The following is a 22560-nucleotide window of genomic DNA, read 5'->3' as shown; positions in this document are numbered from 1 at the left end:
AGAATGCTGTTTTATTAAACGACATATGCACAGTGTTCAGCCACATACATAAGTGAATCCGGTCACCCAGTATACGATCATTTTAAACAATATGTTTATATTACTGTGAACATTGACAACAAAGAAGCCACTTCCTAGCATTTCATGAACTTGCACTCTATAACTAATGAGATGCCTGATTGAATCAAAATCTTAGAGGTTTGTGATGGTTTTCTTGACAGGAATTTCTTTTGATTCAGTGTAAGTGCCTTTCCAATAATAGATACAATGTTTGGCTTGTGTAAAACTTATTTCATGTAAAATTTATTTTATATTTGTGATAAGCAACTAACATGTTTGGCAATACTTTCAGCACACTTAACCATGCACTATTTTATTATATTGTTGTACCTTAATATTCTTTTTTGATTACCATAATTTGAAATCTGTTTTGCAAAGTGTGACATTCGAATACTCTTGGGAAAAAAAAAAAAAAAGTAAGCCAAAATGTTGAATAGCATGTAAAGCATTTATCTGAAGCTGTTTTTTGTCTTCATTGGAAATGCTTAGTAAAATATTAGAAATTTTATTAAATAAACTGTGGCTTCCACACTAACAACAAATAAAAACAGTATAGCTTTTGTAAATATTAATATTTGCTTATAAGATACCAATCAAAATATTTATAAGTTTTTAGTTATTATGTACGGTCTTTGTTGTTGTTTTTTTTGTTAAAAAGTAATTCTATCTCTCTTTTTGAAGGTATTGTAAAACAAATGAACAAACTACAAATTGTACTCGGGAAAGTGATACAAATAGAAGTTACTGTGACAGTCAACATCTCTTTCGATATTCACCTGATGAAAGAGATTCACTTCGAAAGTTCCAACATGTTCAGAGGATAACGCACAACTCTAGCAAAGAGATACTCGGTAATCTTGAGAGAGATCAAATTGGGACAATCCCAACAGAACTTTTATGTAAATGTGATACCATGAAAGGTAGATTCTGGATTCCTAAGCAACAGTATTGGAAATCTTGTAGAAATCTTGTATCTCCATGTTTAACAAAAGACTTGAGGCACAGAACATCAGTGAGTGATTCAGAACTTCTTCTGAAAAATCATAATGGTTTTGCACAGATTCCAGAAGATAAGGGCAGAAACAGTGCTGTGTTTATGGTGGGGGAGAGTCCTCCAGTTTCTAAATTGTGCAAGAGGATACAAGAACAATGCAATGGACAGTACTCAGGAGACCAAGAAATACGTTTCTTGGATAGCTTGGGTTACAGCAGCATGGAAGATGTATCAGAGCCTACAGAATTTAAGGAAGAAAGAGAAGATAAAAGAGATATTGTTGATAAGAAGATAAATGATGCACATAAACATATTGTTGATTTAACAGAGATTGACAATTTAGTAACAGTGAAAGAATATTATCCTCCTGAAGTGAAAGTTGAACATGTGAAAAATACATTTGCAAGTGCACCTTTAAAACATCCTAAAGCTTTTCCCCTTTATAACATTAAAGATACTTTGCTTAAGTCTAATGGTGTCCAAAATTTTACCCAGAAATCTGGAGATTGTTCCAATTTTGATGTAAAACCTTTACTAAGAAACATTGATTTTGATAATGACACAGTACATCCAGTAAGGGAAGTCCAGATTGTGCAGAACAAGAAAATTGGGTCAGAGACTGTTAATAAGACTAAGCAATACTTTGAGACATACCATGGTGTTGGGCTTGTCCCTGAACTAAAATGTACTTCAGATGTGTTCACTGAGGATTGTGTGCTGGGAAATTTGACTCAAGAGAGTCATAAAGAACTTGGAAGTCAGAAGGTTGCTAAAGCTAAGGAAAAGATTTTAGCATCTTGTCATTGTAGCTCAAGCAAAACTAAAGACTTTTTATCTGTAGATTCCACTGTCCATGAGGAAGGTTATCAAAGCTTGGATGAGAAACCTGTTGCAAACAGAAATGCTTCATTAGGAGCTATCTTAAGGTCGCATGAAGAAAATCCATTGGAAGGTGTGACAGAATTACCACTACCTCAGTATGTAGTCTTTTTATTTTCGTGAATTGTTAAAAATTAATTTATTTGTATCTTTTTGGGAAGAAAAATTATATTGAGAAAATGTGTTTTTTTGTACTTATTGCTTTAAGCTCTGTTTTTATTGTATGAAATACATACTTTAACATTTTTAATAATAAAGCATTGGATGTATATAATTATAGGTAGTTTAGCTGTGATGTATTAAATAACTATATGTTATTTAAAATTACCTGTAAATTTTTTCTCACAAGATATTATATTTTTTCTTAAATGGTTTGGTTCATAAAATACATGAGTTATAATTGTCTTAATATGAAAATTTAAATGATTTAAAACAAATTTTTAATTTAGTACTTGAACTTTTTGTGGATATTGCATACATTTTAATCTAATCAACCATGTTAGGCTTTTGATGTGGAATATTGGGTTACTGAAAGATATATATAGTGTATTTGAAATGTACATTTTTGCATCCTAGCAGTAAATGCTACATATTAGATAACTTAGAAGACTGCAATAGTTTTTGACACAAACTTGTAATTCTTCAAAATCTTTTTGTAGTCTTGAGCATGTGCTATAGGTCACAAAGATTATTTACTTGTAAGAATTTCATTGTTTCAAATCAAAAACGATGTTTATTGGTAGAGATGTTCTTACAGAAATGTTAGTATTATATAATAATTTATTATTCTAGGTCTCTTTTTAAAGAAATGTAGCTGCATTTCTAGCTTCAGTTAGTTTGTATGTGGGTCTGTGTTCATTTTGTAATAATTAAATGTTTTAACTGATGTAGTTATAACTAATATAGTGTGTGAAGTTTTAAACAGCTGATAGAACTGTTAATTAAACTCTGGTTATGTAACTGGCATGATAAAACCTGCATTCAACCTCCAAGTCAATTTCAGTACTACTACCATATCTTTATTGTGTATATATTTTTCAAATGGTAACTCAATAGTACATGAAATAATTAACTTTTCCTATGAAATGTAATTAAGGATGCACAGCCTAATGTATTAAAAATGTGTTTTTGTTGCCAAGATGCAATAACTTATTGGCTTTAGTAAAAGTGACATAAAATCCATGTTTACCACAAAGTTTTTTTTTTTTTTTTTGGTAGGTTGAGTAATAATAGTGCCATTGATTGTTAAGCAGGTTACTAGACTGTTGATGTTTATTACCTTAAATGGAATTTTTTCAATCAGGTTACAAATCCAACAAGATTGCTCCAAAGACAGAGTTCCAAGTAATTTTGGTTGGTCTCTCTTTGCTGGAGTTTCTGATCATTACATGACCGACTTTTGTCTCCAGGGTGTGAAAGGCTCAGTCCAAGACTTGAACATTAGAAATGATCTAATCACTTGTACTCAGGTAATGATACAAGTTGTATTTTCATTGAAGTTATAAAGGTCAGCATATTTTGTTTTGTAGTATTAGAGAAGTTAGTCATTTTTTATTAGAATTAAAGACAAAGAAAGTGAAGAATACATTTAAATTTAATGAACTTTTTAATTTTTAGGACAAACAGAGCTTTTGTCATACAGGTTATTTGGTCTTAACACTCTCACTATGGGTTTGGTCTTGACAATCAACTTTAACTATTTTGTGCTTATTATAGTTTTCATACTGTAACTTTTAATACAGTAAGCATATCTTCAAAAGTTCACAGATTATTAATAAACATTATTATGCTTCTGTATACTATATCAGATTTTTTTATGTTTTAAGAATTTTTAAAATAATGATTTCCTTGTACATCTTTTTGTTTTAGAAAAACTGTATATTTTATCTGCTATTTTTACTATTATATCACTCAATGGGTTTGGTCAAGTTGACCAACCTTGTAACTAACATTGAAAATTAAGAAATAAATATAAATTATGCTTTTTTTCATTTTAGAATTACTACAGGCTATAACATGAAATCACAAATGTTTGGTCTAAATAACTTAAATCTCATAACAGTATACAGCTATATATATTTATTATTTATAGTTTTTTGACCTTTCAGCCATGTTTGACTAAAATTACATAAGTTGCAATGATCACTTTATACAGTAATATAAATAAAATTGTGTACAAAGTGATATCTCTTGTAGTTGTGTTTGAGTAACTAGTATTTTTTAAAATACAATCATAGTTTGCTAACAATACATTACATGTGTATATATATTATTACTATTTACAAATAAGTTTTTAAGTTTCAGTTATTTTTCATAAAACATACAAGCTCTTTTACTTGTTTGCTGTTTGACATAAGTTGTTAAGGCCTTTCAAATTTCTTGTGTGTTGAGGCCACCTGTGATCTGATTAACTGTGAAATGAAGATGTATATTCAGCCCAAGCATGTTTCTGTGTGTATGTGCTTTTAATAATGATCAAAGACTTTCTGGAGAGAATTTGGACTCTCTTATTAAAGTTTTTGTTGTTGTTTGGGGGGAGGGGCATGACATTTCATGAGGCCATTTTGGATCAGTCACCTCCTGCTCTCTTTGTGCAGTTTTGAGGCTTTTTTTCTGCTGTCTTTGGATCTACTCTTTCCTTGATGGAGAAAAAGTTTGAGGGTAGCTACATAGTTTTTCATCTTTCACCTGATATTGCAAGGAGATTCACAGCTAAGTTTTATGTGACAGGATAGTTGTGTCTTGAATTTCACACTTTTCAGAAGAACACAATTTGACTTTCCATCACCAAGAGGATGTAAATTTAGATTCCCTAAGACTTGATCCTCTTTTGCACATACGGGATTCTAGACTGAAGCCTGTGATCACTTTGAATGGGTCAGTTTTTCCACATTCATCTGTTTCTCATAATATTCTGAGATATTTATTTTCCCTCTATATTTTGTCAGCCTTTCATTGTTCCCCATATAAAATTGATGAATTGCATCCTTTGCTGACTTCTACCTTGGTCAGATTATCAGCTTTTTCTGCTCTTTCTTTGGTTTTTCTGGTTTACCTGGTGTTGGGACTTTTTGGGTAGAGATGCTTTGTTGGAGGGAGTTTGTCTACCTGTTACCACCCACCATGAGTTATGTGAGGCTCTGTTGTTGGTTGTTGTTTTTTTTTCTTCTTCCCCCTTAGTGTTTGTAGGCATTCCAGAGATGTTAGAATCATGGATTGATGCCAGCCATTTGCAATCCTTTTTGTCATTTGGCCTTTCAACTTTCTTTGACTCTAACTGGAAGTCAAGGCACAACTGTTCATTGTGTGTCCTGACCCTTAGCTTCAGCTCCTCCATCTACTGATACTTAGAATTGATTCTAATTTGTAAGAAGCTATAGACTTTGTATTTGAATATTATGAACATCTAATTTGAGCCAATCTACATTCAACATACCAGGTGACACACAAAAATTGATATTTAATTACTTATTAAATATTTGCTTTAAAGTTAAGAATATAAATAATGTATATACTAAAACTTGAAGTATAATCTACCATTTGATATCAAACTTATTAACATAAATTCATAATAATAGGTCAATAAACATTTGAATATAAGTCTACAAATGTGATAACATACACTGTGATTTCTGACTTCAGGAAGACTTATTGAGATAGGTACTGGATTCCAAGTTTTCTTTACCAGTCCTTACTGCTTTTTCAGAACAAATTTAACCAGGCTTTTTCAATTTTAAATAAGTAATGGTCTTAAAGGGATTTCATGTTCAGATGTAATTACTCAATCTGTGGTATCAATGATAAACTGTTATTATTTTATTGAAGGTTTGTGAAAGGAATGTTATTTTAGAGCAAATGTTATATATTTAATAGATTTTAAAAAGTGTGAGAATCATGTTAGGTGTTTGAGGTACTGGAAGAAAATTTGTTAAAATTCAGATTTAATAAAAGAAGGTACAAGAACCATCTGTAAATGTTTTCTCTCTGCCATCAGTCTTCTGTACTTGGTGATCCGGTTGCTGAAACAGTCTGTATTTTAGCTGACACAGATCAGTGGTAAGTGTTAAAAAAAAACATTTAAGTCAATGTCATTAGTTGGTGTTTAATAATTTCTATTTGCTTATAATTAACAGACAGTTTTTATCAATGTAGAATTTTAGTTGGTTCTATAGCTTACAAATTCATGTTCTGTGTCATTCAAATGAAATTAATGGGATATTATATAGTCCATTGAATTTGGTGTTATTTTTCTATCTTGGATTGATATCATTGAAATGTTATGATGATTTTATATCAAACTTATTAGTGAGAATAAACTTTCTCATTTGGTTTGCTAAAATTTATTCTGTATTTTAAAATTAATTGCAATTTGATCAGTCAGCTACAATAATAAAATAGTAATTTGTTTTTACTGTTGCATGTTTTGTAAATCTAAAACAATGTTATTGTTATGTAATCAGTTGTTTTTTTTCTCATGTTCAGTAGTTTTAACTATGGTTCTCATGAAATTACTTTCATTGATTTTCTTCTGTATCTTACAGAATTGACCCACTGAACTAAGATGTTGAGCATGATATGCCACTTATTTTAAAAATATTATGCTGGTGGTTGAAGATATTTAACATCCATTTATATAAATTTAAGACAAACTACATGTGTAATTTTAATTTGTTTTTCATATGAAGAAAGATCAGTTACCTAACTTTTACAGTTTCACTTACATTATTCAGGTTTGATCAGTAATTTCTTGATTTCAAAACCCACTACCAAGAATACTAAGGAAGAGAGTGCATGTTTTGTAGACAATGTAATCCATTCAGTGTATTAGGTTAATTCACACTTACTAATTTATTTACCTGCAAAATCTTGGCAATTTTCTTGGAATTTGAACTTGGATTTCTGAGTAATTAGTTAATTAAGCAATGTGTACACACACACACACACACACACACACACACACACACACACACACACACACACACACACAGACAGACAGAGACAGACAGAGTTAACAAGTACCTGTATAAAGGTAGAAACAGAAGTTGTCTTTCCGTTTGTCTGGTATTGCGTAGAGGTCAGTCGAGGCTACAGTTATAATGAATGATAGCGTAGTAACAAAAACCAAAATAGAATTTAATTCAACCATTTTAACCTTGTTGTCGTACTGATTTCACAAAAACATGGCAATAGTCTATTAAAATGATTTATTTTGGTAGTGCTTGCTTAAAGTCTACAGTTTAATATTTGTCTATCTTGAGTGGGAGAGGAGTGTCTTTATGTTTAGAAACAATCTTTTTTTTTTTTTCTTGTCCATTCACATGTAACTTTTAAGTCATACTCCATGATGATGAGAAAACCCACTTGTAGATAAAATTATATATTTAAAAACAGCTGGTATGGGTAAAGAAAGCTCTATGCAGGGGAGCGAACAACATTTTGACCTCCTTCAGTCATCATCAGATTAACAAAATCATACTGCTTTATATTGTATTATTCAAAGTACATCTTTACCAATAATTGATACATTGTGTACTTTTTATGTGATAGGAGTGTACGTTTAGTTTCAAGTAATCGAGAGGAAGGAGACAAAACTGGATCTTGCAGTATTCGTGTTGGCATGTCCCCAATTGTTTCGGGAATGTGTGAATCTGTGGTACATTTGTGCAAGTTGAAGCTGTCACCTGAGTTTGTAAGTATGGTTTTGATGAAGATTGTTGTATTTTTTATTAGACTTGTAGTGCTGCAGATTGGAAGGCTCACTGTGCTACGCTGCTGACTTGGTGTTTATGACATGCTCATTTAGCCCATTTGGCATATAAGGCACCATTCAGTTGAAAGTACCATTACTATTTTATTCGTAACCAATTGGAATATTTCATCTCTGTATATTGTGCATGGCCAGGGAGTTTCACTCACAGTTTGAGGATTACAGGTTCAAATCCCGTTCCACCATATGTGCTAACTTTTTAAATTGTGGGAGCATTCTGATGTAATGGTTAATTCCATTATTAGTTGGGAAAATATTAACTAAAGAGTTGTTGACAGGTGGTGATGACTAGCTGCCTTCCTTCTAGTCCTTCACTGCTAAATTACAGATGGATAGTGCAGATCGCTCTCATGTAGATTTGCATGAAATTAAAAACAAAACAAAACTCATTGTGCAGTTTATTTATATATGAGTCTCATAACTATACTTCCATAATTTATGTAATTCAGTTTGCAAATAGCAATAAGTAAGTGATTTTTATTAGTATTTTTGTCCTATTTTGTATTGATAAGGCTATGGGTGAGAACATCTGGGTTTTTTTGTTTTTTTTTGTATTGTGTTAGTTATCAGTTCTGTATTCATACCAACTGGTGAATGGCTTAAATAAACTCTTGGGCTATTTTTATTATTACAGTATGCTTTTGTTTAACATTTTATGAAAGATTTACATGTTGAAATATGGTGAGAATTATTGACAGGCTGTGAGCAAGAGAACTTTATTTATAAGGAAAGTTCAATGAAAAACAAATTTAGATGTGATTGGTAGCAAAACAAAATTAGTAATATTTATCTGAAAAGTACATTCTCTACAAATAGCTCTGCACATGTTATGTAAAGGAACTCAAACTATGTATTGAAAAGTTGTGCAGCTGTTGAAAAAATTCAGCAACTAAGAAGAACATAAACTATGTGAAGCTACAGAACAACAACAAAAACTTGTATGAGATATATCTTAGTTTGAACAATTTTGGCAAGTTTAAGAAATTGTTATATCTGCTGTAAGTTGACCTTGACACTGTCCTAGCTAAAGTTTTTTTTACATTACAAACCCCTCTGTGCTAACATTTTTTTTACAGATATCTAATCTTATGGATATAATGAAATAAAGCTACAATAGATTTTTTTCCAACTTTAAATTGCGTCTTTCATTCATTTTCAGTTCTCTGACCATTTTTCTTGGTTTTCTTGGAATAGTATGCTTTAAAGCACATGTCTGGATGGATAGAAATTTTACAGTTTTTACAATACCAATGAGACAAAATTCCTTTTCCCAGTTTTCTGGCACACATAATATGGGCTTAGTTGGTTTAGATTTTGCAGTTTCTGAATAATTTTACAATGAATGCCTCTCTACTCCTCCAAAGAGCCTTGGTAGTGAATCAGATCTTGGCACTTTTATGATAACTGGCCCAAGGAGGTCATCATCCTTAGATGTAGAGTTCTCTTCAGCTAAGCTACGTAGTTCAAATATTGATTTTATGCAATTCATTAGAAGACTGAATAACACCTTCTTCTGCTCTTACTGTTTGTTATACAGCACTTGAGTTGAATACTGATAAATTCATCTGATAGAACACAAGTTTCTTAGTCCATTTTGTAATTCATTTACTGCAAGGATGGTATTTTGCCGTCTGAATGAACATATATTTGTTGTATTGGATAATACACTTCAGTTTCATTTTTTGGTTACTATCTTTTTCTTTTTGCTATCAGCAAATTAGGACTCATGTGTGGTAAATATTTTCTTTACTAATCTTTTATCCATCCACATGAAGAGTAGTGTATTGCCTTTCTGTCAGTATGTAACTTCACTCATTCAGAGTGGTGCTTTCAAGTTTCAAGGATGATGAGAATCCATGGTTGACTCGAACAGTTCTACAAGTTTGTATCTTGTTTACAAAAAAACAACTAGATACTGGTATTCCATTGTAAAAGTTATCCATGTATACCTTGTAATTCTGATCACACAAAGGTTTAAGAAGATCATCACAACTTTGAATTATGGAGCATCCCATACCTCAGAAAAAGCTATATTTCTTAATACACATGATCATGCTTCATAAAGTATATAACCTTTCATAACATTTATCTGGTTTCTGATGGTTATAGACTAAATATGAGCCTCCCCCTGCATTTCAACATGCTATCAGATGAGTTATTTTGCAAAGAGTTTGCAAACTTTTTGTTAATCTGAAGGTGACCTAAGAAGGTCAAAATGTTGTTCTCTACTTTATTTTAATACCTGTACCAGCTGTCTTGAGATACATTTTTACACTATTGACAAATGTAAGTTGAGCATTGCATCTGTAGTCCAATGCTTGTTTAGGTGGGGTGTTCTTTATTACTCTGGTAAGAAAAGTAACTCCAAGAAATGCCCACATTTTTGAGATGGTGACATATTTTGAGGAATGAGCTTTGGATTTTGCCTTCAGTGGTATGTCTCTAATAAACTGTGAAGTATAGAGTTTGATTTCTCAAACAAGTAAATCCATTAAATCATCAGCTATAATAAGATGTAAATAGTCAATATGACCAGCATCATCAGGAACTTGTAAAAGTATGGCAGGAGTGCCAGTGAATATAGACATTTTGCTGTCCAATATTTTCACTTCAGCACTGATCAAGATCACCTCAATCTCTATCCACATTCCTACCTCTACCCTTTCCATGGCCATGTCTTCTGCCATGATTTTGCTCTCTGACATTAGTTGGTTCATTAAGTAGGGGATCATCCCTGCTAGCTTCTTCATTAACTTGCTCATCTTTCTCACTGGTACTCACTCCATTCTCATTGAAGTTTGATTCAGCACTATCAGAATTATAATTTGTATTGAGCATTTCTGCCTATAAGTCACCATCAGAGAATATATCATCCAAAATATCATGAACGTCTAGACATTGTCATGTTCTCGTGAGTGCAGCCATCTCAGATTGCTAACGTATGACTAATATAAGTCATTCACTGAAATAGCTGAGCATTTCTAAGCTATATTCCAAGAATGTGATGAATAGCCACCTCTTTATAGTTGCAGTGTACAAAATCTGAACATGCTTGTTGTCAGCAGGAAAGATGTTAACAGCAACCAGTACTACATCAAAATACTGAGTTTCATTCTAGGTGTTAGGTTTTATCATATCAACTTGTCAACACTACAAGCTGTCCCATTTTGATCCCCTTCCAACGTAGCCCCAAACTTTACAATTTGGGCCTTCCTCAGTCTATTTCAAATTTGTAACCTTTTTAATTTCTATCTCTGAAGTTAACAACTGTTTTACTTTCAGTTTTACATGATGTTTAATTGTTTCGTGTACACTGATTTGTTTTTGTAAATGGGAAAAAATGAGATTAGTGTCTGTAAATAGATGTTTACAGGATAGCAACTTCTGTTATATATTAACTCAAAGTAGTCTTATAAGATGTTTTAATTTTTTCACTTGTAAACTTCTAAATTTAATAATTATTTTACAATAATATTTTTGTGTATTGTAGTTGTTTGATAAACATTTTAATGCAGCTTGTGATTTTTATTATTATTTTTTATGACAGTTTAATGAAAGTAATTCTATTTTAGTTTCTTTTTCAAAAATAATTTTGTCTGATTGTTCAACAATTATGACCTGCCCAGAAAACAAAGACTTTTTCAAACTGTTTTACCAAGGTTTATAGAAGAAACATTCTCTTTTATAAATTAATTGTAACTTGGTAAATTTGTGAGTTCAAAGTTATGCTTGAAATAGTATTGGTTTGGAACTTTTCTTGTTAAAATGATGCTTGTTTGAGAAGTATGTTCAGATATTATGACAGCAATATTTTTCTATAAGATGATGAATGAAAAACATTTCCATTGGTAGCTAAATAGTGTAAATAAAAGAGAGAACTTTTCAAAGAATTAGTACCTGGTCATAGTCTTGAGATTTAGCTAAATGAATCAACTGTATTTTTTAAATTTACTTAATTGAACTTAAAATGTTTGGAAAAATTCATGAAAATTGGAATTGTCTAATTAGAACGAAGGACTAAAAGTGAAAAAAAAAATCCACAGTTCTTTATTTCTGGTGTAATACCTTTTGAAGTAAGTATTTCTTTGCTCATCCTTGCAAAGGAAAATGTAATATCAATTGTCAAAGAAACGCCCTGTGTTTTTTACTGATTGTTAAGTACAATATTCTTGCATTTTCTATCTTCATCTTCAGTCGTATTGAATTCTTATTGTGTACAAGCTTTCACAGATGGATTTATTGATGAAAGTCTAGAGCAGTGATGGCGAACCTATGGCACGTGTGCCAGAGGTGGCACGCAAGGCCACGATTGCTGGCACATGATAGGATTCCCGCATCTTTGCTAAGAAGTATGTAGCGAGCTAGGTAATTATGAGACGTGGCATGACCTGAGAGCACTAGGGTTCAAGTACTTCGATTTTCAGGGCCTCCTCGTGGTGCAGAGGAGGCAATGCGCGTAAGTTTAGCTAACATTAGAACTAGGGATATTCCCGGTAGGATCGATGAGAAGGATTGGATATCGGTAAAGCCTGGGAAATCATTGTTCCCAGTTTAATGTGCCTTAACGTCAGCCCTTGTCTCTACTTCGGGTTAGATTAATACTATAATATATTCCAGGGATATATTAGGGATATTATCCCTACAGGTTGCATGTCGAACCTTTTGAACGATGGGGGTGGCATCGTAAGTCATTACAACTATTCGTATTGGTCTTCAACCAATATGAATAAATAATTATATCTGTTACTTATTATTCTGCAGTCATGAAGAATTATACAAAAAACAGAAAACTTGTCATAAATCATTCTTTTGTAATAATACAAGCTAAATGCAGCTAAAAATGCAAAACATTATAAACTATTGATTAACTTGAGAATATTTTTCAACCAATCGTGTTTAGTTTTAAATTTTGCACTCCACATTATCATGGCATTAAAAAAGCTACATTAACGAAACGGGCCAATTTAATTTGTTTAAATATTTAACTGTTCTTTGTTTAAGTAAATTTTTAAAAGTTTGTTTCATTAAACTTTACTTTTGTGTGTTTAAGTTATACCAAAAATGAATGCAAAGAAGGCAAAGCTAATGGATAGTGGACGATTATTTCAAGAAAATTGGACAAAATTATTTGGAACCATTGAACGCAACGGAAAAGCGTTATGTATTCTATGTGGTGAAAGTGTTGTGTGTCGTACTTCAAGTGTCAAACGGCATTTTGGAACCAACCACAAAAATGTTGCTGAACTTGATGAAACAGAAAAGGAGGAATTTCTAGCAAACGAACTGAGGAAATATCATTCTCAATGTCTTAATCTTGGAAACTTTCTTTCTAAACCTTATCATTTGATCTAAGGCCAGCTTTCAAATTTCATTATGTATCGCTAAACATGGTAAGTCTCTATCTGATGGAGATTTCATAAAAACGACTATGTTAGCTGGAAGTGATTCTCTTTTTAGTGATTTTTCAAATAAATGAGAAATTTTACAACGAATCTGTGAGGTACCACTTAGCAGAAATACCGTGAAAGATCGTGATCTTATTATAGCAAATGATGTCAATCAACAACTCAGTACTGATTTACAAAAGGCTTCTTGTTACTCCATGTGTTTGGATGAGAATACGGATATAAATAATCATGCAAGGTTAGCAGTAATTTTGCGTTATGCTGTTGGTGACTCCATGAGGGAAGAATTGGTGAAACTGATTTCTTTACCCGGAAGAACACAAGGAGTAGATATTTACAATGCTGTGATGGAATGTTTTTTGACACAAAGTATTAAGCCCGAAAAGACAGTTTCGATCACTAGTGATGGAGCACCATGTATGGTTGGGTCAACATCTGGTTTCATAAAGTTGTTTGAGAACAAAATAAAACATCAAGTCATCCAGTTTCATTGTATTATACATCAAGAAGCTCTTTGTGCAAAAGAAAGTAGCAAAAAATTAGATAATATACTCAAAGATGTTACAAAAAATGGTGAATTACATTATGACTCGTGCGCTTCATTTTTGTCAGTTTCAAACACTTCTTGATGAGGTTCAAGCACAATATAGCACTTTAATTATGTATAACAATGTCCGATGGTTGAGCAGAGGACGTTTTATGGAAAGATATATTGCTTGCTTGAACGAAATTAGATTTTTTATGCATGAAAAAGGACAAGACTTTCCACAGCTCACTGATGTGGCTTGGCTTAATAACCTCATGTTCTTTACAGACTTTATTTCACACTTCAATGCACTGAACACAAAACTACAAGGAGTAGGAAAAACAGCAGAAAGAATGTTCTGTGATATAAAGGCATTTGAGAGAAAATTGCAAGTTTTTGAAAAAGACATCGAAGGTGGGGAACTCAAATATTTTCCAAATCTGAAAATGCATTTAGAAAACTCTACAACATTTGCGGATTGTTCCTTAAGCAAACAGGAAATCTCCAAAGAATTTTCAAGCATTATTGGGTAGCAAAGGAGAATTTTAGTAACAGATTTATGCAGTTTTGAAAGATAGAAAAAACTTTGTATTTTCTTACCTTTCCCCGATAAAACTGAATTTGAAGCTCTCGATCTTTCCTGTTTACACTGGTTGGGTTTGAAAACTCTAGAAATGGAGCTGGTAGAATTTCAGGAAAACTATACTTGGACTAATAAATTCTGTGCCCTGCATAAAACACTTGAGAAAATAGAGTGTGGAGGGATCTTGGAAGAAAACGTTGCAAAGAGTTGTGAAAATGAAATTCTTAAAGTGTGGAATTCTTTGCCAATTAATTTTAAGTTAATGAAATTACTTGGAATAGCTCTTCTTACTTTGTTTGGATCATCTTACGCTTGTGAGCAGCTGTTTTCAACTTTGAATTTCATCAAATCAGACAGAAGAAACAAGCTTACAGATGAACTGAGTGCTGCATGTGTTGCTCTCAAATCAACAAAATATGAACCATCAATTAAGTTATCCAAGTGTTCACAACAGCAGAGATTGCATTGATTTAATAAAATTCAAGACAAAATATACAAATTTTAAGTCAAGGCTATTTATTAGTTTCATTGAAACTTTTGTAATTCGACTTTTTTTAAAATAAAGATACTCATCAAAAAGTCGTTTTTTTATTGGAAAGTAACTGTCATTTTTATGAAAATCCTGGCACGTTTGGATAGACAAAATAATTTTGGGTCACAATTGAGGCACGCAATCTCTAAAAGGTTCGCCATCACTGGTCTAGAGGTTTTATATATACCTGATTGAGTAATGTATCCAAAATTATTTTTAATAGCATATCTTTCACATCTGACTGAATGGAGAATCAGAGATATGATTCCTGCAGACTACAGAATGTAGATACCCTCTTTTTTTTTGTGCAAGATGTGAAATTTTTCAGAGGAAATGTGAACACTTCTGCTATTTTTGGTATCTTGTGGCTGACCTTTGGCATTATTGGGTTAATTTCTTTCACAGTTAAATGTTTAGGATAACAGTACATTTCTAAATTTAATTTTCAAAGTAAAATGTTTTTAAATACTCAGTGAAATTTTGCATCATGTGTTATCGTTCCTTTTGTTTGTAAATCCGTATGATATTTCTGGGATGTTTTCATACCTAGGTAGTTAAAGGAATTTAGGGTAGATTTGTGGAGTCAATGATTAGCTTTGATTATTAATAATCATTGCAAATGACATCTTCAACTCTATCTGGATTAGTGAGCATCTTTTAGGTGTCAAGTGTGCATGTGCATATGAAAATTTAAAATTTAGGTGAAAATAATAATTCTAACTATTTTAACAATGTTGTACTCAGAAGTATTTTATTTTGTGATCTTGTAATATTTATTTAGATCAACCTGGAAGTAAAAAAACAATTTCAAACATATAATTATACACAGTTTCAAGGGAGTCTTGCCTGTAAATAATGCCCATTAATTAAAAAAATATTAGGTTGAGGAATAATTCGTGAGCGTTTTTAAATAATTTCATTCAAGCATTACATGCAAGACTATACAATACTTCAATGCATGAACACTTTACACCCAAAATATTTATTATGATACTTTATTTCATGTAATACCTAGGTATATAGTATGCATTGTTTTAAACGAAATTGCAAGAAATTAAATGTGAAAAGCAGATGGTGTCGAAAATGCTCGATTTTGTTCACTTGACATTCCATTTAATGAGCTGAAAATGAAAGCAAAAATTAAAGAATATGAAAATCAAATGCACCATCTATTAGAGCAAAAAATTATCTACCAAATGACATGAAATATTTTGTGAAAGCGTTTCATTTATGAATATTTTTTTAACTTGAAAAAACGCTCGCGAATTATTCCTCAACCCAATAAATAAATCTGCCCCTATAAAAATGTAGATACTATCATTCCTTAAGAAAATAATTCTAAGGACTTTCTACCTCACACAGTTTTTCTTCTCTTAATTTCTTTCATTTTTTATTTCGACATTCTGTTGTTTCCAACTTTTTATCTTGTAGCATGTGGCCTAAACAACAGTTAGGAAATTTCAGCTATGGGGGAAGGAAGGATAGAAGAAAGAAAGAAGAGAAAAAAAGTGTGTGTGTGTGTAGAGTTTAAGTACCACTGGAGACAGCAGATTGTGAACTATATATATGTCAAAGTCTTATGAGAACTGATTTATCATTTTATGGGAAAACAAGAAAATGTAATGGGAACTTTAGGATACGTAACAACAAACCAAAGTTCTTTAAACATTTTATAGTTTTTTTTTTTAGATGTTTTGATATCAGGTAATATTTATTTGAAAGCTGCAGAAATTTTCTTATATGACAAGACATCAGATAAGACTGTTAAGGGTTATAGACAATTGTAGGCAACTGTAAAATATGATCAGAACTCAAATGCTTGCTTACTAAATATTATTGTTACATTTATCGTGCTGAAACAATGGAAGTAAATGAAATAACTGAATGTGTATTGAAATGAAAGCTTATTTAGCAAATTAATTCTGGTAAAGAATACTGTCAACAAAAACTATTTTATCTAGTCTGATCTGAAGCTATTTTGAAAGATCAAATCCTGTGTCACCAATAAATATTTTTCCTTTGCTCTTTCTATTTTCATGACTTGCAACTGGAGGAGGTGAATGCTGGAATTGGTGGAATTAAGTATAAAAATAAACACAATAGCCAAAGTCAATCAAATTGAAACTGACTGTGTGTGTGTGTGTGTGTGTGTGTAAAACTTCAGACTGCCAACAACAAAAAAAGTCAAAACTCTGAAATAAAATGAATTATTTTAATGTTTTTTCTAAACAATATCTTGCAAAAAAACTGGATATTTCACAAAATAAAATGTTATAGAGAAACAAATAATATGAAATTCTTTTAAAGCTGAATATTTAGAAAGTTTGTTCCAAGTTTCATGCAATTTTTAAGGTATTTCCACTGTGACAAGGAAAATAAAATTAACATATATCAACAAAACAGTTTGGAAAGAGTTGAGATATGAATTTTTGTAAGGCAACATTAAAACTATCTCTATGTACTAATTAAATATAATGCTATTTGATGCAAGAGGTGAATATTAACTTATAGATAGATTTTGATAATGTTATTTTTAAAATTTATTTTCTTGTAGTGTTTGATGCATCTGGAAGATAAGCTTCAAGAACTCTATATACGCAGCAAGTCATTAAGTTCATATCTTGCAGACGACAGATCTCCTGATAATCTGGATAATGCTGTAGTAGTTCTTGGGTTTGACCGTAATGACTTGCCTCTTCTCATGTCTGTTGCCTTAACTCATGCAGCACAGTTTGAAAGACCTACATGCTGATAATGACAAATCACCATCTTTTTGAAGAAACAAACAAGTGGATTACACTGGTTTACAGAAGATTTGAGATAATTGTGTATTTCTTGTACTAAAATGGGAAGGAAAGAAGTGGGTCTTGTTTAGTTTGTTACAGTTGAGATAATTATGCTGCACAGAGATGTCAAAATTAAATATAAAATATCATTAAATAGTTACAAGCAGTTATGTTACATTCAGTTACATTTGTTAAAAGTGTACTTCTCTCGTGTGTGCCATATTTTTGTTTACTTTTTCTTTGCAACTTAAGGGAAGTTAATGTATTGAATGTTGGAGTACTTTTCAACTAATCTCTTACTATATGTTCCTAGTAAACCAGACTGTTATCGTACTAAATAAATTCACATATTTGGTCAATAATTTAATCACTATAGGTCAGCAGCTCATATAATGCACTTTGAGTTAAAAATGAACTTATCATAGATGGTTTGTTTTAAAATCTAATGAGGGGAATAGAGACTTGGAAATTTAACATTAATTTGAAGTGAGGCAGTGAAATTCACACTAAAATTTACTTTGGTATATTTAGTATGCTTGTAACTTAGTTTTTCTTAATTTGGAGTGTATTCAGACTAAAGACAGTTTAATGTTTATTTTATATATTGTAAGAACTAATTCTTTCTGTCAATGACTTGTGGTTTTATATATGTATTTTGTATCTGTAAAGCTTTTACTAAAACAGTTTATTAGCATTTGCATGTGAATTTACTGTTAATTTTGAAAAGATAATGTTCTTAAAAATGCTGAAAAGTAGTAGAAACCAGAAGAACACAATGAATCAATTCCACAGTTCACTTGAATGTGTTGGTGATGAGCAAGTCAGAGATGATAAAATCAGAAGTGGAAGGAGAGTTTTCATCAGCTGTTGACAATGAGGAAATTATTACAAATTCTTTGATTTGAATCATAAGTGTCAAGAATCCAAAACAATCAGGAATATTATTTAAATCAAGAGAGAAACTTTACTACAAATCCACTTCTTATTTGAAATATGGTAGACTGGTGTCCAGAAGTTGAAGAGAAAGCTATTTTCATCTTTCTTAACAGTGAGGAATATTGCATAATTTAAAATAAGAGCATTTACAGCAAAAGAGTAGAGCCTAAGTATATAATGTGTCACAAACTGTAATTGTGAAATACAGAAATAAAGATTGAAGTTATAAGTTAACTACAGATGCTCTGATAAACAGAGAAACAGAGGAAAAGAATTGTGTGAAAGACATCATTATTGCAGATTTGTTAGATAAAATTCTTTATTAAATTGACATGACAACCACAAGAAGTATTACATTTTTATAATTGCATTATTTGAACTTGTGATAAGGTGAAAAGAAATACCAAAGAGCTGCACATAATTTATTTTTATTTGCCCAGTAGATTACTGCTTCCCTATTTTAGTATATTTTCTGATATTATTATACTTTTAGTCCAACCCAAAGTTTGTCAGCTCACAAGTTCTGGCATGAGAAAGGTTTTCTGTTTCTTCAGAAATTAATTTTGCCTAGAGACCTTAAATTATGCAAAAATGTATCTGAATGTCTTTATATATAGAAGATTATTGAGTAATGTATGTTTAAAGAAGTTAGGGAAGGAAGATAGTGTATTAGTTTCTGTTCTGTGTTGTGAAATGTTTACATATTTATTTCTGTTTTAACACAAGTTGTTCAGATCATGTTTTGTGTCTTAAATATGATTATCAAAGTATAATATTAATTTTTTGTTATGCACTGAAGTTTGTAAAAAACAAAACAGATTTCCATGAAATGTGGCCCATGCTTGTAAATTTCACAATTTTCATATAAAATGCAATGGGAAGAAATTTCTCATTTAGTGTAACATCTTGAAAATCTAATTTTTGATAAACTTAATATTAATAAATGTGCTTTTTTTTTCTTCTTTTTACTGTTGTATCTTTATCCTTGATGTTTATTAAAATCTTAGTACACCATCTTATAAACATATAATTTGAAGTCTTCATATGGAGATGGTAATCTTCATTGTCCTGTTTGTGCATGTGTAACTCTGGTTGTGAATTAATTTAAATATTTATCAACTTAAACTCTGATTGTTTGATGAGTTAATTTTCTCAATGTACTTTATTGCTTTTGTTAATAATGAATGTTGTATTAGACTTGTGTTTGTTGAAAAGCTTTGTTGGCTAAAAATGTTTTTTCATGAATTTAAGTAAGTTATTATTTATTTTTCTTAATTAATGAATTTGATAATTTTGATAGCAAATTGTTCTTCAATATGTTTTAACCACAAGTGACTCTACAGTACTGTTTTTGTTTTTTATAAATGACTATCTTTACTGAAAAGAGTTAAATACTCTGACATTTTTATAATTTTGTAATTCCAACTTATTACCATTGTCTACATCTTGATACCTGTTCCTTGAATTCATACACATGCTAAACGTGTTTTATTTGAGAAAGAAACAAAGGAAAAAATAAATAAAATTAGACTTGTATGGAACAAGATTGTCAAAGCAGGACCCTGTTTCAAATTTAGTTTAGCAGAATTTAAATAAACATTATGTGTGTACTCTGAATACTTCAGAAAAATATTTGGGTTAAAATGACATAGTTACTAACCTGTACAGTGAAAAATCAAACAAGAATCTTTTTATATTTCTGTATACAACAAGAAATAACAGAAAAACTGTGACCAAACATCAATGTCTTGGTGTTTTTTTTAAAATCCAGTCTTTGGTGTAGTTCCTTTGGTTTAGTTCTCTCAGTCTCCTAAAGGGCCTAACAGATAGCCAGAAGCAGTCAGCAACTTGTTACTTAGCTGTCAAGAAAGCATGATTTTAGATGTACATTAATATATTAAATATTTCAGTTTATATGATATCTCAAAAATATCCTATGTGTCTTACAAGCTAGTAACCATTTTTTGCTGCAGTTTATACATAAGAAAAACTAATTGTATTATCTAGGAATTGCTAAGATATTTATTATTCAAAAGAGTGAATAGTGTGTGAAATATTTAAGTCAGTTATATTGGTTTAGTTAAAAATATACTCCCCTCTCCCCAAGCTGTGTTTGGTGTTATTTGAATAAAATTATTTTATTACTGTATGAATACACAAATTTTCTTTCAAGTTAAGAATACTGTTTAACACTGTACATATGCCTACAAAAATATGGCATAATACAGAAGTTAATTTTTGATCAATAAAAACTCAAATGGTAAGTTTAATTTTTAATAATGTTACTTAATGTGTTTGTTAAGTACAACCTTTTGTTTTTGTGTGTTCCTAAATAAGTGCTTAAACAAGTAACTTATGGATTATATAATTATATTTCTACCAGTTTGAGGTTTTATCAGTAATTAATCATTTATCTCAAAAGAATTTTTTTTCTTTTGGCTTTGCACAAGAATGTGTTATCAGCCAATCATATCTGATATGCAAATGTTTGACAGAATTATATGTACCTCTAGGTTTTCACACAAGTTGTGTGACAAGATAAATGTTCAGCAACTAATTCCTGCCTTGGTGACATCTGAAATGTATATTATTTAGTGACCTATTTGCACATGAAGAAAATGTGAACTTTTAGGAAGTTAAGAACACTATTTTTAATTATTTTAATCCAAAAGCAATATTTTGTTTTGAATCAATTTGCCCTTTGTTTCAAGAAAACATTTGAATTCAAAATGGGACTGTGATCTAATTACTTTAGAGAAATATCAGTAAAAACATTTGTTTTAACCTATTATTTATTAGGTAGTTAATGTAAAAAAAGCAATTTTTGTCTTTTGAAAACTGTTTAAAACTTTTTTTGTTTTGTTTGTCATTTCGTCATTACAATTCTTTTTCATACACTGAGTGTTGAATTACCAAATGTTTCAATCATTCCAGTTGCACTTTACCAACATGTAATAATATAGCTTTGGCAGTTTATTTCACACTTTTGTTTTATTGGTGTTGTATACTACCCACATTCCTTGAAAATGCATAAAAGAAATATGATGTATAGTTATTAATTGCTGAATGTCATTATTTACTTCTTATCGAAAATGATAAAATTAACATACGTAATTTGCTTGATTACATGATGTAGACTGAAGACTTTTTTTGCTGTTTTTTTGTAATGGATATTTAAAAGCTTCTTGGAAAGAAATTTTAAACGAAATGTTCAAAGCTTAAATTCTCGAAACGAATTAGGCTTTTTGCAAACATAGCAGTGCTTTCAGACCTTGGCTGATTCTTGCACCCTACAACTGAAATTGGCCGAGGTGTTTGGAATGTATAACAATTCTGTATTATTTACTGAAAATATTTTCTAAAATTTGTGGTAATGAGAAGAGACCTAGCCTTAAGATTTAATACTTTGATTTCATTGTCTTCCTTAGGGTGCTAAAATCAATGTTACTGTCAGATTAATACGTACAGTTAACTTTTTCTTTAGATGCTATCAAATGTTGATTACATATTTTGTGAATATTGTACTTTGTACAGTTTTTAAATACATGTATCAACGGATCTTATACCTATTTAAAAGTATGTATAGTCCTATTTTCTTAGTTCGTAAGTTTTGATGTATAAAGTGCAATAAAATATTTTTGATATCAGTAAAAAAATTTTCAATGTTTAATATAAACATATGTTTACCACGAAACAAGAAGCATCGACTAAATAGAAAAGACGTGTTCACGTAATATCATGTAACCCAATCCGTTGTCTCATAATAGTTAGTGTATGTTATGGTTACGTGGGAGAAACAGGTATGAAGTTGCACATAACACCACATGGTTTTGTTGTTCTTTAACTGATAATGAAACTATATAGAGAGGTGACTGTGTTATGACAAACATTCTTTCTTAATACTTACAGCTTAATTTACCTATATTCAATATTGTTAGCATTACATAGAAAATTTCACTTGAATTTCCAGTGACAATAACGCTGGGTATAATAATGAGTGGTGATTTGACAGTGACGTCAGTGATACCTGGAATGTTGATTGTTCTAGTTTGAGAATACACTTCAACGGATAACTTAGTTTTCATAATATAC

The 22560-nt window shown here is 30.9% G+C and overlaps 1 protein-coding gene across 4 annotated transcripts in view; it reads left to right on the top strand.

Annotated features, from left to right (window-relative positions):
* Positions 1 to 22124, top strand: part of LOC143246357 (folliculin-interacting protein 2-like) — an 83401-nt gene extending 61277 nt beyond the window's left edge. For all 4 annotated transcript variants that reach the window (XM_076492931.1, XM_076492932.1, XM_076492933.1 and 1 more), the window contains 5 exons: positions 742 to 2031; positions 3237 to 3402; positions 5928 to 5989; positions 7481 to 7622; positions 17301 to 22124. In XM_076492931.1, coding sequence (XP_076349046.1) covers positions 742 to 2031; positions 3237 to 3402; positions 5928 to 5989; positions 7481 to 7622; positions 17301 to 17498 — 1858 coding nt within the window. In that variant the 3' untranslated portion in view covers positions 17499 to 22124. The remainder of the gene's footprint in view (positions 1 to 741; positions 2032 to 3236; positions 3403 to 5927; positions 5990 to 7480; positions 7623 to 17300) is intronic.
* The last annotated feature ends 436 nt before the right edge of the window (positions 22125 to 22560 follow it).

This window comes from Tachypleus tridentatus, chromosome 3 (genome assembly GCF_004210375.1).
Source record: "Tachypleus tridentatus isolate NWPU-2018 chromosome 3, ASM421037v1, whole genome shotgun sequence".
Lineage (NCBI taxonomy): Eukaryota > Metazoa > Arthropoda > Merostomata > Xiphosura > Limulidae > Tachypleus > Tachypleus tridentatus.
Note: the sequence above shows the minus strand (reverse complement) of the source record. Positions and strands in the feature narration are given on the sequence as shown.